The 11,587-nt window shown below is 45.1% G+C and overlaps 1 protein-coding gene across 3 annotated transcripts in view; it reads right to left on the reverse strand.

Annotated features, from left to right (window-relative positions):
* The window catches only part of LOC144817678 (extracellular calcium-sensing receptor-like), a 144,778-nt gene extending 133,771 nt beyond the window's left edge, over positions 1–11,007 (reverse strand). For all 3 annotated transcript variants that reach the window (XR_013606939.1, XR_013606940.1, XM_078674422.1), the window contains exons 1-2: positions 10,957–11,007; positions 4,801–5,207 (exon numbers count right to left, since the gene is read on the reverse strand). Coding sequence is in view for 1 of the 3 variants with exons in the window: in XM_078674422.1 (XP_078530548.1) it covers positions 4,801–5,045 (245 nt within the window). In the remaining 2 variants the exon portion in view is untranslated. The remainder of the gene's footprint in view (positions 1–4,800; positions 5,208–10,956) is intronic.
* Between the last annotated feature and the right edge of the window lie 580 nt (positions 11,008–11,587).

Genomic DNA, 11,587 nt, shown 5'->3' on the forward strand with positions numbered 1-11,587 from the left:
AGATTATTCAATCTGCAGAAGGTATTTCTGCAAAAGTGATTGCCAGTTTTTCCAACTTCTCTATGTGTAACATGGTGTAATTTGCACCCTTTATTGCAATGATGATCTGCTATTTTGTTAGATGTAAGGTAAAAACAGGTTGGTGGCATTAAAGTTTCACCATGGTACACGACCGGCATGATGTGTCTGAAGAGTCCAGCTCGGTAACATAATTGATCTATGCTGAGACTGTCCTTGTTGTCAAGTGAACATATCATGTTGTATAATGTCTATTGCCAATAATACAATGTTGCCCGCAGAGCGTATCCTTGTGGACAGGGCAGGCATACCATTATCTACTACACAAGCCCTTTCTAAATGTGCCCTGTCAATTTCGTGCAGTCTCTCAGCAGCCTCCTGCTGGGAAACTTTCTACATTTCATTATATATTGGGTATAAGAAGCGCTTTAGACATGTTTTTTGAGGACCTCATAAAGAGTCCTATAGCACCATGTCATCAGAAAGAAGGGACAAGTGTTGTTACTCCTACATGTTGCTCTATTTCTTTATAAGGATCACAGTTCAATTTCTAATGTCTTTTCCCTCTCGCCGTTGGTTCCCTATTTTACAATATGGCTTTTTTCTGGATATGTCCAAAACTTTCAGGCTTTTCCCTCCTTCCTTTTGCTTTAATAGGAGATTGAATTTAATCTGTTCCATTTAGAGTATATCTCAGATAAGGTACACATGATCATTTAGTTGATCGATTCTAGTTATATATATTTCCATGTATCCTCCTTGAATATATTCCTGCCAATGCTGACGTCTGAACCTTTTTGAGGCACTGGACGTCCCTGGGTGTTGGAAGAGTGAGAACTGCTGTTCCTGAAAAGCAGGGTGCGGATCCTCAAATAAGCCAGCACCTCTGGTGGACCATTTACTAGTTTAACCTCAACTGATGTAAGAGAGAAACCAGCTGATGAATTCAAGAAGGAATCAGCTGTTTCATCCATGTACTATGCCTGAAAAATAGAAGGTGCTACAAGTTCTCACTATCCTGCCTCAGGATATGTCTTTCTCTGTTTCATCATCACTATGGAAGTTGAAGCTGCTCTGGCAAATAAAATGCCCTCAAAATGTTGATACAGTCTAAATGCGGCTAGCCACATCAGCCTAATGGTGGCCGTCCCGGCGAAAGTTAAATGAGGTTGTAAATTGCTAATCGTTGTTTCTTGTATTCCCAAGTATCTCTTGCAAGGTTAAGCGTTGAGGTCTCACATCCCATGATCACTCCAAGGGCGAGCTATAAAGTTTATTTAATAACCAAATCATCAGAGGTGTGTAATCATGAAGATGTAAGTAGACTTTCTTCCTATATTCTTACTAAATATTACAATATACACACACCCAAGGAATGATGTGAATGCCACAGCAACTAAGGCTAGATCTGAACAGCTATGCTTGTGGCTTGGGTTAAATGTGCTTTTTTTAGAGCACACACTCTCGCAAAGCATTCCTTGGTGCTTTAACAAAGAACAGTCACTGGGGCAGAGTCCTGTGCTGCAGAACAGTAGCAAAGCAGCAAAGCTTTCTATATTCTTCTGAATGAAGAAGGCTTGTAGTGAGGTGAAACTGGGCTGGAGGACAATGCCACAATCAGGGAACCAACACAGAAGATGCATGGCCTTCATGCACTGTCTCATGATGCAGCAGAAAGAGGAGTTGGCCTAACGGCTAGGGCGCTCGACCTCGGACCTGGGGATCTGGGTTCGAGTCTCAGTAATGACGCCAAAACCTCCTGTGATTCTGGGCAAATCACTTAATCTCCCCGTGCCTAAAATGAAAGTGTGTCCTCATGTAATGTATCTGGAAAATATGTAAAGCGCTCTGATACCTGATTCGGTTCGGGTCTAGTAGCGCTAAATAAAACTCTGCAAAAAAAAAAAAAAAAAAAGGGTCGCGTCCGGTACAAAAAGCGAAAAAACCTGCAGTAGTATGAGGCCGAATTAAAATTAGGTAAATATGAAACCTTAAAGAAATATTTGTAGAAATAACTTTCACACTAAGGTCACTCCTTTGTTGTTTTACCTTCAAACAATGGGCGTGTCCCCACAATGTTTACCCACAAACAAAGCTGCCATCTTTTCAGAGACAAGGAAACTGGCCAATGTCTACTACCCTTTCCAGAGAGGTGTGCCTGGTGGTGTTAAAAAATGAATCATACCTGCCAGGGAATCTCTCACCTGCAGGTGATATTGCAGAACCCCTGTCTGAAATCTGAAATCAATGCATACCTGTGTATTGGTATTTTGTATTGAAATATTATTTAACATATATTTCTCTTCAAATAATGTGATAATTGTCTTTCTTATAAACAACTTAGCAAACAAAATCAATTAAAGATTGAAAGATTCATACACCCCAGTCATTTTTCTTCATACATCCATAAAAAACTGATCTGAACACTACCTATATTTTGTTGAACTGATGTATTGATATTTTAATGATGAGTCATCTAAAGATAGCCCACATTCCATTGGGGCATGTCACTAAATCGCTGTCTTTCAGTGTCCCTCAAACAATGAGAGCATCAGCCTCACCACACTCAATCACTCTTATCTTTTATACCTTTACCAGATATTATGGGCTGTGGAGCAATAGATTGTTTGTTCATGTTCAGCTCCTTTCCTTGCTAAAGCATATGCTAAACAATGCATCTGTTCAGCTACTGCTTCCATATCTTCTAGTTCTTCATATATGGAACCTGGAGAATTTATTTACTTACTAAAGCGAGTGGTAAACAAAGCATCTGTTTAGCTGCTGCTTCCATATCTTCTAGTTCTTCATATATGGAACCTGGAGAGGTTATTTACTTACTAAAGCGAGTGGTAAACAAAGCATCTGTTTAGCTGCTGCTTCCATATCTTCTAGTTCTTCATATATGGAACCTGGAGAGGTTATTTACTTACTAAAGCGAGTGGTAAACAAAGCATCTGTTTAGCTGCTGCTTCCATATCTTCTAGTTCTTCATATATGGAACCTGGAGAATTTATTTACTTACTAAAGCGAGTGGTAAACAAAGCATCTGTTTAGCTGCTGCTTCCATATCTTCTAGTTCTTCATATATGGAACCTGGAGAGGTTATTTACTAACTAAAGCGAGTGGTAAACAAAGCATCTGTTTAGCTGCTGCTTCCATATCTTCTAGTTCTTCATATATGGAACCTGGTGAGGTTATTTACTTACTAAAGCGTGTGGTAATCAATGCATCTGTTTAGCTGCTGATTCTATATCTTCTAGTTCTTCCTGCATGGAGCCTTGTGATGTTACCTGCACTTACAGACAAATCTCCAGACTCCATGAAGTATAAAATCTTATGTGGAAGAAACAGTTCTCTGACTTTTTAATGTGAGCAGCAAAAATCTGTGACAATCTTCAGGGGCTGCGGAATGGACGGCACATGATTGTATATACTATGGAGCCGCCTCGAATAAGTGTCTTCTGGGAGGGGGTGGAGGGTTCACTAGGGGAGGCCCAGGGGATATCTCTGAAACTGCAGCCTCGATTGGGGTTGCTGGGCATGTGGAGTCCATCAGATCTGTCATGATTCCAGAGGATTCTGATACATATGGGCTGCCTGGTGGCAAAACAAGATTGTGCTTAAAATGGGTTTGGGAGGCATTCATGGAACACTGTAAGCTGAGGGAAAGGGTGGTCTACAAAGGGGGGCTGTGAGCGCAAATTTAAGAACATTTGGGCCTCGGGGACCACTGAAGGGATGTGACAAGGTGGCACTGTTGGGGCGTCACCTGCAGGACACAGCGGGGTGAGTGATGGTGCGAGTAGGGTCATGCACCTGGGTGATGGGCTGGATTACTACCAGCTGTAGGAAGCATTGTGTTCCACTGTCTGACCCTCGACTGTTTTATGGGAGGTTGGGGGGTTTGATGGGTGCTTGGGGTGCAATGTAGCACGATGCTTGCATTTGTTTGTTTTGCTCTGCATAAAGTAAGAAACAAATTGAAACAAACAATATGTGACAACTCAGCACATATAATTTGTAAGCTTCGATGAAGTAAGAATCCCACAATAGATAGATATAGTCTGGCCTGCTTCTCAGCCTCTACCGCTCTGGTGCACACTCCCAAGTATTCAATGAACTAACAGTGATTCAGTTTGAATAAAATGCCTGTGTTGTAAGCAGCATTATTTAACCACATAAAAAAGCCAGAGCACACATCACACTAGGATGGTGCAATCATTTTGAAAAGCCAATAAAACTGCTTTTAAACATATATTTACCTTCTTATTTAACAGATCAAGGTGGTGTTGACTGACTGGAGGTCTGATGAGTCTAACTTTATTTTCAGGGCTTGAGACAGTTTTTCAAAGGTGTGAAGGTTGGTGCATCATGGGGGGGGGGACCTACTGACCAGGGGAGAGTTAGTTGTAGCCCACCATCCCTGACTCTTGTTCTTGTGGTCTGAGGCCCCCTAGTGGTGAAAAGCAGGGGTCCTGCATCTCAAAGGGGTTGCTTTGGCAGGTGTGATTGCAGGGTTTAGGCTGCAGCAGTCAGGCTACACTTGCAATTAGAGCATTAGTGATTCAAGGGGCCCACGGTTCAATGTCTTCCATATAGAGTCTATAGGGACCCACCTGGGGATGAGTGCACAGGTCTAACTTTAATAGCCCCAGACACCTCACAGAGCTCAATCTGATGTCTAAGGGGAAGGTTGAGTGGCCTTTTGATGAATGTGTGTGTAATGCAGAAGAGAATCAGAGTAGTGCTCGCTTTGTAATACTTAAACATATAATAACTTACCGTTGACAATCCCATGGGTCCTTGTATGTTATGTAATCCTCAAACCATGGTACATCACTCATGTACACATGTACAACCCCTCCGAGCATGAAGTCTCCCTCCTTGTAGTAACTCTCCTGGAAGCTGCTGTTCAGGGCGCAGCCAGATGTTTGTGTCACAGCTTCCCACAGTGAACACTGAGGCATCAATGAAAACAGCGATAGACCCCACAACAGCACACAGGAGCAGCTATCCAGGGCTTGCATTGCTGCTGGAGGTGGAGGGCAGGGTGTGAATGACGTCCACAGAAGCAGACCGATGCACCTGCGTTGTCACGTGGATCTGTGACCTCTGACGTGGATCTGTGACCTCTGACGTGGATCTGCGACCTCTGACAGTGCCTCGATGCCTTCTTCTTCTGCTTTACCCTGATAACGGAAACACCAACTTCCCTCAATCAACAAAATTCAGCGTCACATAGGGACGGCTCCTACTCTCACACAGTGATTCTGATGGTTCAGAGGGCAGCTGTCTATCTCTGGCTTCACCCATGGTGTGTGCCTGATAGAGCCTCGAGGCGCTAGCAGTATAACCCTTCCCCTGGACTCTGGGTCACAGTGCAGCTGTCTGTCTCTGGCTTCACCCAAGCTGAGCCTCTGATGGTTAGCGCCTCGAGGCGCTAGAAGAACAACCCTTCCCTGGGCTCTGGGTCAGGGTGCAGCTGTCTATCTCTGGCTTTGATGGAGCAAGGTGGAGAAGCAAAATGTTGTGTACCCCTTGTGAAATTAAACTTCAATAATAGTAACTCGTATTAATGGAATGCTGTGCATGTATGATCAACGTAGAATAAGAGATGCACCTACACAAATACATGTGGGAAATTAATCTTGCTTGTGTTGCCAACATAACTAACTAATTATGCAAATTTGCTATGTTCAAAACTAATAAGCAGCTTTAAGCTAATGGAATGCCGCATAAATGTGCTTTTGTTTATGTTTTTGTGGCAAAATCATGGACCTATGTGAGTATAAAACGCATACATGTGCTTTATTTGCTAGGTAAATACTAATGGGAAACTTAAGGAAGGGGGGAGGTAAACAGAAGGAATAAATGATTAAAATTAACGTTCATTTGTGTTTGTTTCTATGATAGTTCCCATTTCTGAGTCGAGAGGCCTGAAAGAAAATGGAGTCACTCGAATATTGTGGCCGCAAAAGAATCATGCTCTTTCGAAAAAGTGAATGTGACCTGCTTATGCCTGGACTAACAGAAGTTCAAGGACATGATAGACTGGAGGTGCAGATGGCTGCCAAGGGATGAGCACAGTGGGACAGAACGTGAGAAATTAACTCGACGTTGCGAATAGGGAACAGGACTAGGCCAGAGTCTGAATAAAACAATGGACCCATTAGAAAAGTGCGGACGGAAGAGAGAATTACATTTCGATGATGAGATGATGCTCATCCACCCCAAAATTGACCAATCAGGACTCGCATTTAGGTTGAGATTTTTCACAACTGTTTGCGTGACACCTCTCGCAGGCTAAAGGACAACTCCCTCCAGTTCAACGCAGGGAAAACGGAGGGACTTTTTAGCACTGGCACCAAGATTCCTCGGCCTTTCCCAGATAACTTCTGGCCCCCTGAATCTGGGAACACAGTTCGTCCAGTAGCTACAATTCGCAACCTTGGGGTTATGCTGATTCAGAGACTTAGTATGGAGGCGCACATTCAAAAGACTACTGCTTCTTGCTTTGCCATCCTCCGTTCCCTAAGGAAGATACTGCCTCTCCTCCCCATTCATGCACGTGCCCAAGTGGTAAGATGTACCATCCTTAGTCGATTAGACTATTGCAATGCCCTTTTGCTGGAATCCCCCGGGTTCTTGCTTGACAGACTCCAAAGAGTCCAATCAGCAGCTGCTAAATTGGCCTTGGGGCTTCCTAGAAGGGCAAATGGAGCGTCCTCACTGAGCAAACTCCACTGGCTTCCGGTGAGGCAGAGGGTACAATTCAAAGCCCTTTGTATAGCGTTCAGGGCGCTTCATGCAATTGGCCACTTGGGCTTCCATATGGAACGGATTCCGTACCCTGCCATCCCTCTGAGTGTATGTATGATTGGCATGGGAGCACGGGCTTAGCATCCCCTCGCACTTCTCACGTCTCCTCGTCCTGTTGACGCTGTAGACTCGAGGGAGATGGCGAGGCTCGGCGTTTCCCCTTGCCGGTCATGACGCACGCAGGATGGGCGTTGCCTTCTGAATCTATGCTGTAAGCCTATTTTTGCTACAGTTATCGCTCTGGGAACTGGACACTGGACACCAGTAGCGGGACTGGTCAATTTAGCCCGGCTATGAATGTTCTGTTCCAGAAATTTATTATCGGCCCCCATTGAAGGAAATCTATTGTTCCTCCCTCATTTTCAAACCCCCCCTTCCTACTCTAGGTCCCTGACTCTACTGTGCAGGTCCCACAGGAGCAGACTGCGGGGCACCTTAGGGACACACTTAGAGGAAGCGCTTCTAAGTCCAATCTTCTATTGTTTTTATTGTTGTTGACTCCTCTGAGTCTGTGTAAATAATCAGTGTGTGTGTTTTTTAACGTATAGGGAAATTTACCTAGTTTTGAAAGGAGAATCATGATGACAATCTCTCCTATATGTTCGCCCCTTCTCTAGGTAGCACCAATTGAGGCAGGACCATTTGGCCTGCTCATCACAGATTAAATTAAGGATTTATATTAATAACACAAATTAAGGTTGTATATAAATCTTTATTCACTGTGTAGTACGATAACACCAAGGTCCTGAGGAATTGCTAGATTAGCAAGAAACATGTCGACCTAAACAGAGGGTTGCAGAGACTTACGCCACCGACCTTCATAGCGTCTATCTCCCCTCCCACTATTTTAACCAAGGAAGTCAGCCACGTTAATAAAAATCCTTGTGGACTAGCTTACCTTTTTTAAATCACCACCACCCAATCACGACTACACTTATTTTCTGCCCTCTCACACGCATGCACCATATGGCTGGAACAAAAGATCTCCGCTAAAGAGCCCCTTCGCGGGTGCCCGTCAGATATTGCAGCGCCAGTCTGACGAGGAGCAGGACCCATATGATGAAGCATGACACCGAGCTTGCTGGGTGTGTGAGGGTTCTAGTTCCCAAGAGGGAATTTTCCCTCTTCCTCTTTTCTCTCTTTCCTTTCCCTATACTCACACACTCCTCCTTTCTAGTCCTACTGGGGAACTTTGTGCTACATTTTGCTACAATTGGCCCTGCCTCCCTCCAATCTAAATTTGCGTGGTACACTCCAGCTAGGCAGCTTCGCTCCTCTGAAGCCAAGCTGGCAGTGGTTCCCAGATTCAAAAAGATCAGATCCGGAGGCAGATCCTTCAATGTTGCAGCTGCCAAGCTTTGGAATACGCTTCCAGCTGAAATTAGGCACATTTCTGAATTTCTGCCTTTTAGGAAAAGGATTAAAACCTGGCTCTTCCCTAAAACAACTGTCTGATAATCTCCCATCCCTGATGCTCTCACTTCCCTGCCCCTTCGGATTCAGTCAGCGCCAGGATGCCTGCTATGGTGACAGTGCGCCTAATAAATGCCAAAAAGAAAAAAAAGGTACACTTGTAGATAGATAGAGCGAGTGAAAAAGGTATAAGAAGTGTTGTTTTTACGGAAGGGGTTCGCTCTCTTCAATTTCATCCTGAGATGCTGCTGGAATGCTGATTTTTCCTGATATGTAAGAACCTGCTAAACTCTGTTTTTTCTTTACAGGGAAATGCACTTTATTTGATAGTCTAGTTAGGGATGTTAGGAGAATAGATGATTGATTTTGGGAACTATCTGTCTTTTCCAATAATCTGATATATTCAAACTGAACATGTCGATATATGAGTCTTTCTTAAAATAAATGATTTAACTGTCTTGAATCTAAGTCCGGATACTTTAAATGTTAATTTTCATGAAATAAATAAGTAAAGGAATAATGTTAGGCATGCTGAATTTGCTATTAATAAAAATTAGATAAATAGAGAATCAAGCTGGTCTTGAGTTTTCCTACGCCTAATTTCTTTACTAGCAGATCCATTGATCTCAATGGTGGTGTGTCTAAGTAAATGTCGTATTTTATCAAAACCATGGTAAATGCATCTAAACTGCAGGTGTAAATAGTATAAATATGCAATTTGATTTTAGATACTCCACTATGATACAGCGGCTTTTCCTTTGAATTTCACCGATCCATGAAGTAAAGTGTAAGTGTTTAAGAGTGAATCGCAGTGTTATGGGCCCCACTGATGGAGAGTATGTTAGGAATTATACTTCAGGGAAAGGTGACATGCATTTAGAAATTATTACCGGAGGAGCGCTGCATCAGCTTCACCCAAGCTGAGCCTCTGACCATCAGAGCCTCGAGGCGCTAGAAGTACAACCCTCCCCTGGACTCTGGGTCAGAGTGCAACTGTCTGTCTCTGGTGATAAACTTGTTACTCACAGAATCATCTGGTTGGTGCCTCGAAAACTTGTCTTAGTGCTTTGAACTCCCTCACTTCACCTTCTTACTACATAAAATCACTAATGCCCCCTGTACTGATGGTCGCTCGACCTTTGCACAGGTCTCACTGCAGCTTCCAATGGTGAAAGAAAACACAAGGAAACACTCAGCAATATCCGTGTGAGTCAACCAGGCTATCCTGAGGCTCGAGCGAGGGCAGCCTCTCTTTACCCCCTTCTGTGAGCCTCTGTCTATCCTCACACTTGCCCCCTCTCCCCTCATCAGCTCACCCACCCAATGACCTCTGCACCTACCCCCTCCTCTCCTCCTCCCACCACTAACCTCTGCCCCCTCTCCCCTCCTCTCGTTACCCCTCCACTGACCTCTGCCCCCTCCCCTCCTCTCCTCACCCCACCACTGACCTCTGCCCTCTCCCCTCATTAGCTCACCCCACCACTGACCTCTCCCCTCCTCTCCTCCTCCCACCACTAACCTCTGCCCCCCTCTCCTCCTCTCCTCACCCCTCCACTGACCTCTGCCCTCTCCCCTCATCAGCTCACCCCCCCACTGACCTCTGCCCCCTCTCCCCTCTTCTCCTCACCCCTCCACTGACCTCTGCCCCCTCTCCCTTCCTCACCCCCCCACTGACCTCTGCCCCCTCTCCCCCTCCTCTCCTCACCCCTCCACTGACCTCTGCCCCCTCTCATCTCCTCACCCCTCCACTGACCTCTGCCCCCTCTCCCCCTCCTCTCCTCACCCCTCCACTGACCTCTGCCCCCTCTCCCTTCCTCACCCCCCCACTGACCTCTGCCCCCTCTCCCCCTCCTCTCCTCACCCCTCCACTGACCTCTGCCCCCTCTCATCTCCTCACCCCTCCACTGACCTCTGCCCCCTCTCCCCCTCCTCTCCTCACCCCTCCACTGACCTCTGCCCCCTCTCATCTCCTCACCCCTCCACTGACCTCTGCCCCCTCTCCCCTCCTCTCCTCACCCTTCCACTGACCTCTGCTGGGTCACCCTCATCTCTTGCACGTTTGTTGATTCTGCTCGATTTGTGGAGCTCACATTTCATCTCCAGCAGCCCCCTCAATCCCTCAGATGACCATGTGCCGAGGGTCACACGTCCAAAGCACTTCATTTCACAGCCTGCCCTAAATGAAGACCCTGCCAGTCTGCCCACAACCTCTGTTCTGTAATGAGCGGCACAAAGAATAGCACCAGATAAAAATGAGGAATTACGCAAATAAATACCCGGGTAAATATATGACAGGTGGACCCTCATGGACCCCCTGTTCAGACCTGTACCCAGGGTACCTGAACATAAGCTGGCACTGGTCGAAGACCCCTGCTGCTGTGTGCCGCCCCCTCCTTCTACCTCTGAAACCTCCATCTAACGTTGGTGCCCACTACAGAGACATGAAATCACTTTTAGAAAGCAGCTCCTTTTAAACAACCAAGGAAGCATCACTTATGTCAAGGTTTAATGTTCTTTTCCCTTAAGCTTCTCCTCGCTATTTAAACAACTTTAAATAATTCTACATTTTCTTCTCATGTGTTTTTTCTCCCTGCTCTGTCCCAAGCAGGCATTTCAATGCTGCAAAGCAGAGCTCTTCTTAGCACTAATAAAAATCCCAGCTAAACAAGCACAAGTAAAGCACACAGTCTGAGCACTGCTGCATACCTGGAGTCTGGCTTCACAGCATCAGCACCTCTGCTCTTGATCACATCTCCCTTCTTGCAGCAGAAACAACACCTAAGAGTCTGTGAAATGGGGCAGCAGGAAAGACTGCACATGGGACAGGCCATGCCCCCTTCTTATAGACGAGACCAGCTCCATGTGATGAAATATTGCATCAGCATTACAGACCTCTACTTCAACCTATACATAGAATCCAAGCCAGAGAACTAACATGTTTGTTTAGATGGACTAACAGCACCGTCGATTATTCCATTTTAATATTCCATTCTGAAGGGGATACCGAGTAAAAACATGTTTGTATCTTGAGGTTTACATCTCTGAGGTTTGCAGAGTAGAGCATATGAGTGAAAAATAAATAGTTGAATTGTACAACCATCATCACGGATTTATGGAAGGTCTCTGGGCCTCACAAAGGGTAATTTACACTTTAGTGTAAGATTACGGTTGTTTGCTATCCACAAAGATATGTTACGAGTAGTATCTTTACGACAGCCGAGTCTCTGCACGTGAAAAGATCGGACTGTCCTTTCGTTTATGTGCAGAGGCTCCGCTGTCGTAAAGATACTACTCGTAACATATCTTTGTGAATAGCAAACAATCATAAACTTACACT

This window comes from Lissotriton helveticus, chromosome 2_1, assembly GCF_964261635.1.
Source record: "Lissotriton helveticus chromosome 2_1, aLisHel1.1, whole genome shotgun sequence".
Classification (NCBI taxonomy): domain Eukaryota; kingdom Metazoa; phylum Chordata; class Amphibia; order Caudata; family Salamandridae; genus Lissotriton; species Lissotriton helveticus.